General features: G+C 46.0%; 1 protein-coding gene across 5 annotated transcripts in view; it reads right to left on the reverse strand.

Moving 5' to 3' along the window:
• The window catches only part of dysf (dysferlin, limb girdle muscular dystrophy 2B (autosomal recessive)), a 296,195-nt gene that overhangs the window by 222,991 nt on the left and 56,440 nt on the right, over positions 1-16,764 (reverse strand). For all 5 annotated transcript variants that reach the window (XM_059650606.1, XM_059650615.1, XM_059650610.1 and 2 more), the window contains exon 5: positions 6,202-6,325. In XM_059650606.1, coding sequence (XP_059506589.1) covers positions 6,202-6,325 — 124 coding nt within the window. The remainder of the gene's footprint in view (positions 1-6,201; positions 6,326-16,764) is intronic.

Consider the following 16,764-nt stretch of genomic DNA (forward strand, 5'->3'; position numbering starts at 1 on the left):
TGGAAACTCAAACCAGGGTAGGACTTACACAGTAAATGGTAAGATCCTGAGGAGTGTTGTGGAACAGAGGGACCTAGGAGTCTAAGTACATAGTTTGTGAAAGCGGACTGACCTTTATTGGTCAAGACATTGAGTTTTGGAATTGTGACGTTATGTTACAGTCATGGAAGCCATTGGTCAAGCTGCACATGGAATACTGTGTAGAGTTTTGTTCACCCTGTTATAGTTAAACTGGAAAGTGTGCACAGAGGATGTTGCCAGGACTAGTAGGCCTGAGTTACAGGCAGAGGTTGGCCAGGATAGGACTTTATTCCTTGGAATGTAGAAGAATGAGAGGTGACCTTACAGAGGTGTATAAAATCATGAGGGGCAGGGATAGGATGAATGCACATAGTCTTTTTTCCCAGGAATGAGGAAATGAAAACACAAAGGCATAGGTTTAAGGTGAGAGCGGAAAGATTTAAGAAGGACCTGAGGGGCAACTTCTTTGTGCAGAGAGTGGTGCGTATATGGAATGGGCTGCCAGAGAGAGTGGTTGAGGCCGTTATAGAACATAGGACATTACAGCACAGTGCAGGCCCTTCAGCCCTCGATGTTGTGCCGACCTGTCATACCGATCTCAAGCCCATCTAACCTACACTATTCCATGTACGTCCATATGCTTATCCATAGCAGCAACATTTAAAACACATTTGGATAGGTACATGGATGGGAAGAGTTTAGAGGGATATGGAAGGATTTAGAGGGATACAGACCAAATGCAGGCAACTGGAATTAGCTGAGTCGGCACTGGGCTGAAGGACCTGTATTACCCAATGACTCTATAACTCTGTTTCCAGGGCCTTTGATGAAAGCTCAAAGCAGAGAGAAAAAGATTCTCTTTATCGCTATTGACTTTTCCTGAATTCCATGAGAGTTTCTCATCAGTCCGCTGTAATGTTTTCTCAGTAATGACTGTTAATGCATTCCCTCAGACAGATGTGAAGTTAATTGGCCTGAATATCTGCATACCAGAACTAGCAAATCCCTCTGAACATCAACATCAACAAGTCTCAAAGCTTTTATCCTCAAAACCAATGTAAGGACACGTTCCATCAGATCACACAGTCTGCCAACTTGTTGTCCAACCTGCCTCTATCTCTTGGCCGTAGCTGTGTGCCCTCCCCAAAGGATGGACAGAAAAGTACAGAAAGGCTCAGCATGAAAAGTGGGGAGTGAACCTGAGAGGGTTAAGAGAAGGAGTCCTCAACAGGTTGAAACCAATCCCAGAAATCTCATGAACCAAGAGAGCAATAGGGCGAGGAATGCCCTGCCTGCAACAGTAGTAGACTCGCCAACTTTAAGGGCATTTAAATGGTCATTGGATAAACATATGGATGATAATGGAATAGCGTAGGTTAGATGGACTTCAGATTGGCTTCACAGGTTGGCGCAACATCGAGGGCCAAAGGGCCTGTACTGCGCCGCAATGTTCTGTGTTCTCTAAAAGAATTGCGGATGCTGTAAATCAGGAACAAAAACGGAAATTGCTGGAAAAGCTCAGCCTCTGCGTGGTTCTGAGTGAGGTTCTGAGGAAGGATCATCGGACCTGATATGTTCGCTTTGGTTTCTCTCCATGAACCAAGTGAACCTGTTGACGCACTGGCCTTCCCTGCAATGTGATCCGCACCCTATGAAAACCGAAAGAACTGCAGATGCTGTAAATCAGGAACAAAAACAGAAGCTGCTGGAAAAACCCAGCAGGTCTGGCAGTATCTGTGAAGGCAAAAAAACAGAGTTAACGTTTCAGGTCCGGTGATCCTCAGAACACAGGAGGGTCACCAGGCCCGAAACATTAAATCTGTTTTTTTTTTCTTCACAGATGCTGCCAGACCTGTTGAGCTTTTCCAGCAACTTTGTTTTTGATCCCTACCCCAGTCAGAGACTAGCCTACTCCCTCACAAAGCAAGTCAGAAGATTTCACACTATTAAAATCGCTGACATTAAATTCTGTTAAAGCGTCCACAGAAAGTGAGAAGTGAACTCAAGATATCTGTGAAGTACTCTCCACATTCAGCTTTTTTTAAAAATTCAGTCTTGGGGTGTGGGCATTGCGGGCTGGCCAGCATTTATTGCCATCCCTAATTGCCCCTTGAGAACCCCCACTGCAGCGGAAAGGACTCCAACATGATCCTGTGGTCTTGGTGACAAACTGATTGTTACATAGTACTGGCCACAAAAGAAACACTATTCACTCAACATGGCCATGCCACAAGAATCCCCTCCCACAGCGATTCGTCCAGCCCCACCCACATGTTCCTCAATGCCTTTCCAATAACCACTCTCTGGGTAATGGAGATTCGCCTGATTTCCCTGTAGAATTCATTAGTGACTGTCCAAATGTTTACAACTCCTGCTTTTTGGATTCTCCATAATTGAATGCTTTTTAACAAAACAGTCAGAATAACCCAGAACTCCAAATTAACCCTGTCACATCCTGATTCATGGAACAGAATTTGCAGGGAGTTGTAGTGTAACTGCGTTGGTATAACATTGTAAAGTGGGTTGTCATAAAGGGGACAATATTTGTGCACCTTTCAGAATAACGGCAAACACGAAGAGTTTATTGGGACTCAAAGAATACGAGGTGGCCTGACTGAAACAATGTTAAGAGTCTTAACAAGGTGGTTGTTGAAAAGCTGTTAACTCTTGTATGCCCAGAAATCTCAGATTAAAGGGCGTCACATTTGAGGCAAAGGTGAGGATGAATTTCTTCTCTCAGAGGGGAGTGAATCTGTGGGAATTCTTTAGCATAGAGGGCTGTTGAGACTGGGTAGTTAAGTATGTTCAAGCCTGAGACAGATTTTAAATCAATTAGGGAAGGTATCGAGAGTCACGGGAATAAGGTGTTGAGGATTAACCGATTAGCCATGATGTCATTGAATGGTGGGGCAGCCTCGATGGGCTGAATGGCTTTCTTCAGTTTACGGTCGTCTTCTTACAGTCTATAAAAAGGGGTGGTCAGTTTGCCATTATTTGTCATCTCCACTGAGAAGAACTACAAAGATATTAAATGAAAGATTCCTTCACAGTCGATGAAACTGCTGACATCATTGTCAAGCGAAGCTGTGTCCGCGATGAGTGTTGATTTCCAGCCCACAAACATGTTTCGGAGTTTGAAAATTGTGAGTTGAAACCCCACAGCAGGACTTGATGGAGATAATCCGGGCGTGGTGAAGGAACATGTGCTACATTCTCGGAAGATATTGTTTATTTGATCATATGTTATGTGGGATCATTGCTTGTTTACTGTAGTAACTTGAGCAGGGGTTAAAGATGCAATGGCAGTAATAAAGGAACAGTCATTTTTTTAGCTGGCCAGGGAAGCTGTAGTCCCTCAGTCAACGTTAAAACCTGAATTGATTTACTTTGCCTGTGACACCTTAAGGAGTCTTGCTATCTCAGGCAGTTGGATTTGGCTCCATTCCCAATTAAAACAGAGATAAGAAGATTCTGATCTTTCAAAGAAGCTCACAAGTATTTGGAACTGTCTTCCTCAAAAGACAGATTTGGTTAATTTCTTTTTGGGCAGTATTAGACAGATTCTTGATAAGAAAGGGGCTGAAAAGTTGGCAGCAATTTGGAGTAATTAATCATCCACTAAAGGGCAGGACAGATCTGAGGGGCAATACACAGAGAAAAAATGAGCTATGAAGGAAAACTCGCCAAAAATATGAAGGAGGACAGTAAAAGCCTTTTTAAGTATGTGAAAAGAAAAAAAAGGTTAAGACTAAAATTGGGCCCTTGAAGTCAGAAACGGGTGAATTTATTATGGGGAACAAGGAAATGGCAGAAGAGTTGAATAGGTACTTTGGATCTGTCTTCACTAGGGAAGACACAAGCAATCTCCCAGATGCAATAGTGGCTGAAGGACTTAGGGTAATGGATGAACTGAAGGGTATTTATATTAGGCAGGAAATGGTGTTGGACAGACTGTTAGGTCTGAAGGCAGATAAGTCCCCGGGACCTGATGGTCTGCATCCCAGGGTACTTAAGGAGGTGGCTCTAGAAATTGTGGATGTGTTGGTAATTATTTTCCAAGGTTCTGTAGATTCAGGATCAGTTCCTGCGGATTGGAGGGCGGCAAGTGTTGTCCCACTTTTCAAGAAAGGAGGGAGAGAGAAAACAGGAAATTACAGACTGGTTAACCTGACGTCAGTGGTGGGAAAGATGCTGGAGTCAATTATAAAAGATGTAATTACGACTCATTTGGATAGCAGTAACAGAATAGGTCAGAGTCAGCATGGATTTACGAAGGGGAAATCGTGCTTGACTAATCTTCTGGAGTTTTTTGAGGATGTATCTATGAAGATGGATAAGGGAGAGCCAGTGGATGTCGTGTACCTGGACTTTCAGAAAGCCTTTGATAAAGTCCCACATAAGAGATTGCTGAGCAAAATTAGGGCACATGGTATTGGGGGCAAAATACTGAGTTGGATTGAAAATTGGCTGGCTGACAGAAGCAAAAATTAGTGATAAATGGGTCCCTTTCAGAATGGCAGGTGATGACCTGTGGGGTTCCACAAGGTTCGGTGCTGGGACCACAGCTGTTTACAATATATACTAATGATATAGACGAAGTAATATTAGCGGCAAGAACGGGAAGGCAGATTACTATCTCAATGGAGTCAAGTTAGGTAAAGGGGAAGCACAACGAGATCTCGGTGTTCTTGTACATCAGTCAATGAAAGCAAGCATGCAGGTACAGCAGGCAGTGAAGAAAGCTAATAGCATGCTGGCCTTCATAACAAGAGGAATTGAGTATAGGAGCAAAGAGGTCCTTCTGCAGCTGTACAGGGCCCTGGTGAGACTGCACCTGGAGTATTGTGTGCAGTTTTGGTCTCCAAATTTGAGGAAGGACATTCTGGCTATTGAGGGAGTGCAGCGTAGGTTCATAAGATCAATTCCCGGAATGGCGGGACTATCATATGTTGAAAGATTGGAGTGACTGGGCTCGTATACGCTGGAGTTTAGAAGGATGAGAGGGGATCTGATTGAGGCGTATAAGATTATTAAGGGATTGGACACTCTGGAAGCAGGAAGCATGTTTCCGTTGATGGGTGAGTCCAGAACCAGAGGACACAGTTTAAAAATAAGGGATAGGCCATTTAGAACAGAGTTGAGGAAAAACTTCTTCACCCAGAGAGTGGTGGATACATGGAATGCTCTGCCCCAGAAGGCAGTGGAGGCCAAGTCTCTGGATAGTTTCAGGAAAGAGATAGATAGAGCTCTTAAAGATAGTGGAATCAAGGGTTATGGGGATAAGGCAGGAACAGGATACTGATTGTGGATGATCAGCCATGATCATAATGAATGGTGGTGCTGGCTCGAAGGGCCGAATGGCCTACTCCAGCACCTATTGTCCATTGTCTATTTAAAGGCACACTCCCACACCTTATTTGTATGTTCACATATCAGAATGGTGGCTGATTCACCAACTGGCTGTCAGTGAAGCAAAAAGAGTTTTTATTTCTTGGGAGTGGTGTCATTTGAGGCAAATATTGCTGAACCCACAAACTCTATCATCCAGGACAAAGCAGCCGCTTGATTGGCACCACATCCACAAGCATCTGCTGCCTCCCCCACCGACACTCAGTAGCAGCAGTGTGTACTATCTACAAGATGCACGGCAGAAATTCACCAAAGATCCTCAGACAGAACCTTCCAAACCCACAACCACTTCCATCTAGAAGGTCAAGGGCAGCAGAGACATGGGAACACCACCCCCTGCAAGTTCCTCTTCAAGCCACTCACCAGACTGCCTTGGAAATACATTGCCGTTCCTTCAGTGTTGCTGGGTCAAAATCCTGGAATTCTTTCCCTAATGGCATTGTGAGTCAACCTACAGCAGGAGGACTGCAGTGGTTCAGGAAGGCAGCTCACCACCGCCTTCTCAAGGGGGCAACTAGGGATGGACAATAAATGCTGGGCCCAGCCAGTGACATCCACATCCCACAAATAAATTTTTAAAACATCTTTCCCCAAGATCTGTGTCCAAGGGGGTTTGTGATTCAACCAAATTGCAGATCAGACCTTTCCTACTTGGCAGCTTCATCCTGTGTTTTGCAAAAATTCCAGGGTGACTTGCAGAAATCTTTGAGCACGCACCCTGCCTCCCCAGATGCTCACCGTTAACACCTCCCAACTCCCACACCATCTTACCAGTAGGTTCATCAGTGTCCCCTAACGCTTCTGTCGCTGTCGCCTCAGGTTGAGCTGGTGTTGGTGGGAATAACGGTGCAGCCCCTGGAGGAGGTATGTATGAGACCTGCAGAATTATGACAGCCTGTACATTACAAGGAGGAAAGAAAAGCACAATTAGTTAAAGCCAGAAGGCATGACCACTGCTGGATGTAAGTTTGCTCGCTGAGCTGGAAGGTTAGTTTTCAGACGTTTCGTCACCATTCTAGGTAACATCAGTGAGCCACCGACGAAGCGCTGGTGTTATGTCCCGCTTTCTATTTATCTGTTTAGGTTTCCTTGGGTTGGCGATGTCATTTTCTGCGTTGGTGATGTCATTTCCTGTTCTTTTTCTCAGGGGGTGTCGTTTTTTGGCTAAAACGGCATGACCCACTATCACTCGTATCCTTACATACAGATGACTTTGACTGGGACAACACATCCATCCTAGGACAAGCCAAACAGAGACACACACGAGAATTCCTAGAAGTATGGCATTCCAACTGGAACTCCATCAATATACCACTCCCTGAGAAAAAGAACAGGAAATGACATCACCAATGCAGGAAATGACATCGCCAACCCAAGGAAACCTAAACAGATAAATAGAAAGTGGGACATAACACCAGCGCTTCGTCGGAGGCTCACTGATGATGTTACCTAGAATGGTGACGAAACGTCTGAAAACTAACCTTCCATCTCAGCGAGCAAACTCACATCCAGAACCTCTACCTGAGCTACAAATCTTCTCAAAACTCGCTATGACCACTGCATTGCTCTGATCTGTGAAGATAAAAGGAATGCCCCTTTAAGGCCAGCAAACCTGACCACCACTTCTGCACCTTCCCTGCTGCTGTTACACTATATTCCGCACTCTGTTCTGCTACCCTGGTGCACTTTGTATGGTGCAATCTGCCAGTAGAGCACACAAAACAACACTTTTCACTGTACCTCAGTACTTGTGACAACAATGAATCAAATCAGGCTTGGGTGATTCAGAGCCCAATTGCTGTCTGACTGTAGAACGTCACAAATTGTATTTTAAGTTGCAGTTCAGCGCTATGTGACTGACAAATTGACCTTTCCAATTAAACTGCCTTACTCATTCGTGGTCCACACTCTAGGATCAATGAGTATCTCTCTCAGCAATAAGTGAGTCAGTGTTTGGATTCAGTCCCAAGCCAGAGACCACAGCACACATTCCAGGGTCAATGCAGTACCAGGGGCGGAGAGTGCTATTGGAGACACATGATTTAGATAAAGCATGAAACCCATACTCTATCTGTCTTGTCGCCTGGATGTGAATGATCCTGTGGTACTCTTTTGAATACGAGACTCCTCACTGTCTTGCCAACTTGTATTCCTTATCGAACAAAAACAGATGATCTGGACACATTCCCATAGGTATAGCTCACTATACACAGACTGACTGCCTGGTAGAACAACACTTCCAAAATAGTTCATTAAATGTGAGGGGATTTGGAACCTTCTGAGGCACAAGTGCTTGTAAATTCTTCATTCCTTTCTATTCATCTATACCCACACTGTTCGTCCCCAAACTGTCCCATTATGTGTGTTACACCAGAGACTCTCACCTCCACCATTAATCTTTGTCAATAAGTTTAAGATTATCCTCAGTGAAAGATGGTTCAATCCGCTTGTAGTATATTTGTTTTGGAGCAATGGATGAGAACATGTACAAGATTAATACCAGCATGGGCCTGATGGGGAGAATGGCCTGTTACTATAGTGTAACACAGGTGAATTGTCACTCAAAATTGCAGCCAGCTCTGCTCTGACAGCTCAACAAATTTCATAATCAGCAAACAGTAAATTGTCCACCAGTGACATCAGGAAGTAGGACCTCAACAAGCTGCATACCTCACAACCACCCCCCCCCCCGGCAATAACCGCCAAAACAGAATCCCCCTCATTCTCGCACACCATCCCACCAACCTCTGGATACAACGCATCATCCTCCAACACTTCCGCCATCTACAATCCAACCCCACGACTAAAGACATTTTTCCATCCCCACCCTTGTCTGCCTTTCGGAGAGACCACTCTCTCCGTGACTCCCTTGTTCGCTCCACACTGCCCTCCAACCCCACCACACCTGGCACTTTTCCCTGCAACCGCAGGAAGTGCTACACTTGCCCCCACACCTCCTCCCTCACCCGTATACCAGGCCCCAAGAAGACTTTCCACATCAAGCAAATGTTCACCTGCACATCTGCCAATGTGGTATACTGCATCCACTGTACCCGGTGTGGCTTCCTCTAGATTGGGGAAACCAAGCGGAGGCTTGGGGACCGCTTTGCAGAACACCTCCGCTCGGTTCACAATAAACAACTGCACCTCCCAGTCGGGAACCATTTCCACTCCCCCTCCCATTCTTTAGATGACATGTCCATCATGGGCCTCCTGCAGTGCCACCCGAAGGTTGCAGGAACAGCAACTCATATTCCACCTGGGAACCCTGCAGCCCAATGGTATCAATGTGGATTTCACCAGCTTCAAAATCTCCCCTCCCCCACCGCATCCCAAAACCAGCCCAGTTCGTCCCCTCCCCCCACTGCGTCACACAACCAGCCCAGCTCTTCCCCCCCACCCACTGCATCCCAAAACCAGTCCAACCTGTCTCTGCCTCCCTAACCGGTTCTTCCTCTCACCCATCCCTTCCTCCCACCCCAAGCCACACCCCCATCTACCTACTAACCTCATCCCACCTCCTTGGCCTGTCCGTCTTCCCTGGACTGACCTATCCCCTCCCTACCTCCCCACCTATACTCTCCTCTCTACCTGTCTTCTTTACTCTCCATCTTCGGTCCGCCTCCCCCTCTCTCCCTATTTATTCCAGTTCCCTCACCCCATCCCCCTCTCTGATGAAGGGTCTAGGCCCGAAACGTCGGCTTTTATGCCCCTGTGATGCTCCTTGTCCTGCTGTGTTCATCCAGCTTCACACTGTGTTATCCCACTGCTTTTTCTGCATTCATTTACCAGATGTAAGTGTCACTGGCCGGGGCAGCATTTATTGCCCATCCCTATTGCCCAGGGGGTAATTAAGAGGCAACCACATTGCTGTGGGTCTCAAGCTATGTGTCGGTCAGACGAGGTAAGGATGGCAGTTTCCTTCCTTGAGTGATATCAGTGAACCAGACAATTCCAAAAATCAAAGAACAACACAGCACAGGTACAGGCCCTTCGGCCCTCCAAGCCTGCACTGACACATTGTGCCCTTCCACACTAAAACTGTCTTCACTTACAGGGTCCATATCCCTCTATTCCCTTCCTATTCAGGTATTCATCCAGGTGCTTCTTGAATGCTGCTAATGTGTTTGCTTCCAACACCTCCTCTGCCAATGCGTTCCAGGCACTTTCCAAACTTTTGTGTGAAAATCTTGCCTTCCACATCTCTTTTAAACATCCCCGCTCACGCCTGGAACTTGTATCCCCCAGTAATTGACCCCTCCACCCAGGGAGAAAGCCTCGTTCTTTCCATAACAGCAATACTAATTGACAACAGTTTCATGGCCATCATTAGACTCTTGACTACAGATTTTATTGAATTCAAATTCTACCCTCTGCCTTGGTGGGATTCAAACCTGGATCCTCATAATATGTCCTCGGTGTCTTTTCTTTTCCTTTATTCATTCACAGCATGAGGGCCTCGCGAAACAGGCAGCATTTATTGCCCATCCCTAATTGCCCAGATGGCAGTTTGGAGTCAATCACATTGCTGTGGGTCTGGAGTCACATGTAGACCAGACCAGGTAAGGATGGCAGTTTCCTTCCCGAAAGGGCATTAGTGAACCAGATTAACGTCTGGGTTAATTCTCTCATTACTATGCCATTGCCTCATTATAAAGTGCTACTTCAGCTACTACAGGGTCTCAGAATTGGCCTCAATCACTGTTCGCACAGCTCACTCACCTGTCAGATTTCTCTCGGTCTATGTTGTTTGTCAATAATGCAGTAACATAAAGGCATTGACTAGATTTACTTCAATAGAGGACTTTCACTCTGGCTAGGAATCTTGGGAAATGCGTGCCTCCATTGGTGTCACTGATTTTCTTACCATCATCAGCAACTCAGCTATTGCCTGACAGAAGCCAGCCACTCCTTGGCATGAGTTGGAACCTTGAATTCTCCAAATGCTCCAACTGTCAGTGCAGAATCTGATTTAATACATTCTATAGCGATGGCAACCTCCATCTGCTTACAGTGTCTCTCACTGGAGAATCAGAGTATCAGAAATGCAGAAACCATCTGTGGATGACCCGCTGACAGAAAGGCACTGAGATGACTGTTCAATCAGGTTGAGGGCTATACAGCACAACAAATCTCCTGTCGGGGTTTATAATGAAAGCAAAGCTTCCTCTACACTGCCCCCATCAAACACTCCCAGGACAGGGACAGCATGGAGTTGTATTCAGAGTAAAGCTCCCTCTACACTGTCCCTATCAAACACTCCCAGGACACAGGCAGTTATCGGGTTAGATACAGAGTAGAGCTGCCTGTACATTGTCCCATCAAACATTTCCAAGGCAGGTACAGAGTCACAGGGAAATATAGAGTCCTACAGCATGGAGACTGGCTCTTCAATCCAAAATGGTCCACACTGACCAAAATGCCCATCCACGCTGACCCCATTTCCCTGCACTCGGCCCACGTCCTTCCAAACCTTTCCTAACCATGTATTCATCCAAATGCCTTTTAGATGTTTTTGATGTATCCATTGCAACCACTTCCACTGGCAGCTTATTCCATATGCATACCGCGCTCTGTGTAAAAAACACTGCCCCTCATGTTCCCATGTGTTCTTTCCCCTCTTGCGTTAACTGATGCCCTCTAGTCCTCGATTCCCCAACCCTGGTAAAAAGACTGAGTGCATTTTGCCTCTCATGATCTTATACACTTCTATATAGTGTACCCTCAGTCTCCCATGGTCTAAAGAAAAAAGTCCTAGTTTGCCCAACCTCTCCCTACAACTCAGTCTCTTGAGTCCTGGTTACATCTTTGTAAATTTCTTCTGCACCCTTTCCAGTTTAGTAACATCCTTCCTGTAGCAAAGTGACCAAAACTGAACACAATACTCCAAGTGCAGCCTCACGAACATCCTGTACAACTGCAACATAATTTCCCAACTTCCATACTCAATGCCCTGACTGATGAAGGCCACTGTGCCAAAAGCTGCTTTCACTACTCTGTCTACCTGAGACTCCACTTTCAGACAGCCGTGCACCTGAACTCCAAGGTCCCTCTCTCCCACTACATTTCTTAAGGCCCTCCCATTAACCACGAAACTCCTATCAGGATTTGACTTTCTAAAATGCAATACCTCACATTTATATATGTTAAACTCCATTTGCCATTTCTTGGCCCACGTCCCAAGATAATCAAGATCCTTCTGCAATTTCTGATAACTTTCCTCACTGACCATGATACCACTTATTTTAGTATCATCTGCAAAATCGCCCCTTGTACATTCTCATCCAAATCGTTGGCACAGATAACAAACAGCAATGGGATAAACATCCTTCCAACATTACTCTCTGATTCCTACCATCAAGCCAATTGTGTATCCAGTTTGCCAGCTCTCCCTGGATTCCCTGTGATCTAACCTTCCACAGCAGCCTACCATGTGGAACCTTATCAAAGTCCTTACTAAAATCCACATTGACTACATTTACCGCCCTGCCCTCATCAACCATCCTGGTCACTTCATCAAAGTACGCTTATGCATTTGTGAGGCATGATCTCCCATGCGCAAAGCCATGCTGACTGTTCCTAATCAAACCCTGTCTTTCTAAACGCATGTTTATCTTATCCCTCAGAATCTTCTCAAGTAACTTACCCACCAGAGATGTTAGGCTTACTGGTCTATAATTCCCAGGTTTTTCTTTGCAGCCATTCTTGAATAAGGGCACAACATTCGCTTCCCTCCAGCCTTCCAGGGCCTCAGCTGTAGCTAATGATGATACAACTATATCAGCTAGGGCCCACACAATTTCTTCTCTAGCCTCTTGCAGGGTTCTCAGATATATCTGGTCAGGACCACCTTCATACATTCTAATCTGTCCAACACCTCCTCTACTGTGGTATGGACCGTCCTCAAGATATCACGACTAATTTTCCCAGGTTTGCAACTGTTCATGTCTTCCTCCACAGTTAACACAGATGAGAAATATTCATTTGGGACCTCACCCATCTCCTGCCTTTCCACTTTGGTCCAGAGGGGATCTTTTTCTCTCTCTAGTTATTCCTTTTCCTTTAAGATACTGAAAGAATCTCTTTGGATTCATCTTCTCAGCCAAAGCTATCTCATGCCCCCTTTTCATCCTCATGATTTCCATGTTCAGTAAACTCCTGCATCCCCTATATACCTCCAGGGATTCCCTTGATCCCAATTGCCTGTTCCTGAGCCTTGCCTCCTTTTTTTATGCTCAAAGCCTCAATATCTCTTGTCATCCAGTGTTCCCTACTCCTGCCAACCTTGCCCTTCACCCTCACAGGAACATACAGACCTTGAACTCTAGCTATCTCACTTTTAAAAGCCTCCCACTTGCTGAGGGCCCTTTCCCTGCAAACAAACTGCTCCAATCAATGCCTGCAAGCTTCTGTCTAATTCCATCAAATTCGTCTTGCTCCAATTTAGAACTTGAGCCTGTGGACTACCTCTGTCCTCCATAACTATTTAACAATTCACTGGTCCCAAACAGCTCCCCCCACTGCCACCTCAGTCACCTATCCTATCCTATTTCCCAAGAGTAGGCTGAGTTTTGCCCCGTCCCAAGTAGTATCCTCTACATACTACTTGAAGAAACTTTCCTGAACACATTTAACAAATTCCACCCCATCTAAGCCCTTAACATTATGGCAGTCCCAGTCTATGTTTTGAAAATGAAAATTTCCCAGTGTAAACCATACTTCCCTGCATATTTGTTCCTCTAATTCTCACGGGGGCCTATAGTACAGCCCCAAAAACATCTCCATCCCCTTATTTCTTAGCTTCACCCACAAAGCCTCACTGGATGATCCTTCAGTTCTTTCATCTCTGACTACCGCTGCGATACCCCCCTTAATCACAAATGCAACTCCCCCTCCCCTCTTTCCTCCCGCTCTGTCCCACCTAAAGCACCTGTACCCTGGTGCAGTAAGCTGCCAGCCCTGTCCTTCCTTTAGCCATGCTTCTGTAACGGTTATATTATCCCAGACCCACGTACCTATCCACACCCTGAGTTCATCAGCCTTATCTGTCAGCCCTCTCGCATTGAAATAGGTGTAATATAATCCAACCGGCATTCCTTGCTCCCTGTCCAGTTCTAGCCTGACCTATCTCTTCAACTTGCTATTTCTGATTACTGTATCGCCTCCCAGCCTTACACTTACCTCCCTGTTGTTGAGGATCCCAACTTCCTGCCGATCTAGTTTAAATCCTCCCTTGAAGCACTAGCAAATCTGCCCACCAGGGCATTGGCTCCCCCTCCAGCTCAGGTGCCACTGGTCCTTCTTGGACAGATCACCTCTGCCCCAGAAAAGATTCCAATGATCCAGGAATCCGAATCCCTGCCCCCTGCACCAATTATTTAGCAACACATTCATCTGCCATCTCCTTCTGTTCTTACCTCCACTAGCGCATGGCACTGGGAGTCATCTGGAGATTACCACCAGTGAGGTCCTCATTTTTAACTTATTCCCGAGCTCTCTATAATCACTCCCCAGGACCTCATCCCTATTTCTACCTGCGTCATTTGTGCTAATGCTCATGATGACTTCTAGCAGCTCACCCTCCCCCTTGAGAATGTTCTGCAGCCACTCTGAGACATCACAGGTTGGAGTAAAGCTTCCTCTACACTGCTCCCATCAAACACTCCGAGGACAGGGACAGAATGTGGTTAGATAGAGCATGTATACAGTAGCAGCAGTGTGTACCATCTACAAGATGCTCTGCAGAAATTCACCAACGACCCTCAGGCAGCACTTTCCAAACCCACGACTCACTTCCATCTAGAACGACAGGGGCAGCAGATACACGGGAACATCAACCCCACCTCCGAGCCACTCACAATTCTGACTTGGAAGTATATCGCCATTCCTTCACTGTTGCTGGGCCAAAATCCTGGAATTTCATCCCTAAGGGCATTGTGGATCAACCCACAGCAGGAGGGCTGCAGCAGCTCAAGAAGGCAGCTCACGCCCACCTGCTCAAGGGCAGCTACTGGCAGCCAAAAAATGCTGCTTCACCCAGCCTCTGATGCCCACATCTCTCAAATGAATAAATTTTTTAAAAACTCTGTATCTAACCCTGTGCTGTCCCTGTCCTGGGAGTGTTTGATGGTGACGGTGTAGAGGAAGTTTTACTCTGTATGTAACCCTATGCTGTCCCTGTCCTGGGAGTGTTTGATGGTGACGGTGTAGAGGAAGCTTTACTCTGTTTCTAACCCCGTGCTGTCCCTGTCCCTGGGAGTGTTTGATGGCGACGGTGTAGAGGAAGCTTTACTCTGTTTCTAACCCCGTGCTGTCCCTGTCCCTGGGGGTGTTTGATGGCGATGGTGTAGAGGAAGCTTTACTCTGTTTCCAACCTCGTGCTGTCCCTGTCCCTGGGAGTGTTTGATGGCGATGGTGTAGAGGAAGCTTTACTCTGTTTCTAACCCCGTGCTGTCCCTGTCCCTGGGAGTGTTTGATGGCGATGGTGTAGAGGAAGCTTTACTCTGTTTCCAACCTCGTGCTGTCCCTGTCCCTGGGAGTGTTTGATGGCGATGGTGTAGAGGAAGCTTTACTCTGTTTCTAACCTCGTGCTGTCCCTGTCCCTGGGAGTGTTTGATGTAGACTGTATAGAGGAACGACAGTCACTGCCTTTATCTTAAAATAACAACAGGCCACTTACTGTTTAAATTTGATTTGAATGCCATTCACAGAGACTGGTTATTAAACATAATGAAATTATTGTCTCAAAGAGAGACAGGTTTGAAACAGCTGACAGGGAAATCTGGAGTTTGGGACAGTGTTGACGTCAGTAATGCTGACCCCAGACTTTAGGAGAATTCCTGGAGGAGGCTGAAGGCTGGAACAGTGCCAAACGGTGGCTGATTCAAGTTGCAGTTGGAGATGCTGCTGTGCTCAGTTGGATGTGTTAGGCCTGAAGAGTAGTTGAATGAATCCAAGAAGGCAGGAAGTAGCATTGATAATGATGGCAGGCTGTGTTTACTTCGTAAGGATTGGGAATGAAAGGTTCACACAGATATTGAGAGTCAAAGATAGATTAGAATTGCAAAGAGCTGCTCATAAAGGAAAAGACCTCGGCCATTCTGCCCCTCGATCCTATTCCAATATGATCAAGGCTGATGTGGACCCTACTGTCATCATTTTGGATAGGCACTAAATGCTCTGCTTCTCTGGGAGTTCATTCCACACATGAACCACTCTCTGTGTAAAAACAAACAAAACTGCCCCTCATTTGTCTTTTTAAATGCTTCTCCTCTCAACTTCAAAATGTGCCCTCTAATTTTGAACTCTCGTACACTAAGAAAAAGACCATTGCTATTCATGGCCTCAAACCTCTTTGTGGTCATCCCTCAACCTCCTACTCTCCAGAGAGAGTAAAAAAATGTACAATTTAAAATATGGGGGTGGCACCTAGCTCTTTGTTGCATTCCCTCCTCGCTCAGGTAAGGAGATTGAAACTGCAGACAATATTTTCAATGTGGTCTCAGCAAGGCCATTCACAATTGCAGCAATGCACCCCTGCTCCTGTTCTTGAATCTTTTGACTAGGAGGATTGCTGCATTATTTACCCTCTTCTCTGCCTGTTGCACCTGCACATGTAATTTCAGTTCCTGGTGTGTGAGGATACCCAGGTCTCATTGCACGCTCTCAATTTATAGCCATTCAGATAATAATCTGCCTTCTTGTTTCTCCTGTCAGATTGGATAACTTAACATTTATCCAGATTGTACATCATCTGTCCATAAATTTGCCCACTCTTATTTATTAATGGGGTGTCAGCATTGATGCCTCCTTAAACAGCAGTAATAGTAATGCCACTGAATGTCAAAGGGTGATGGTGGGATTGTCTCTTGTTTTGGGGTTACTCATAGCCTGGCATTTGTGTGGCGCGAATGTCACTTGCCACTTTCCCACTGCAAACCTGGATACAGCCCAGATCTTGTTGCATGTGAACACGGACTGCTTCAGTGTCTGAGGAGTCACGAATGATGCTGAACATTGTGCAAACATCGGCGAACATCCCTCACCTCTGACCTTTTGATGAAGGGAAGATCATTGATGCAGCAGCCAAAGGGCCAAGGCCACGACTCCGAGGAACTCTGCAGAGATGTCCCGGAGCTGAGATGACTGACCTCCAACAACCACAACCATCTTACTATGTGTCTGGTATGACTCTTGATTCCCATTTGATCTAATTTCGCTTGGGCTGTTTGAAGCCTGCCTCAATTCTCCTCTGGAATTCAGCTCTTTTGTCCCTGTCTGAACCAAGGCTGTAATGAGATCAGGAGCTGAGTGGCCCTGGCTGAACCCAAACTG

Source organism: Stegostoma tigrinum, chromosome 1 (assembly GCF_030684315.1).
Source record: "Stegostoma tigrinum isolate sSteTig4 chromosome 1, sSteTig4.hap1, whole genome shotgun sequence".
Lineage (NCBI taxonomy): Eukaryota > Metazoa > Chordata > Chondrichthyes > Orectolobiformes > Stegostomatidae > Stegostoma > Stegostoma tigrinum.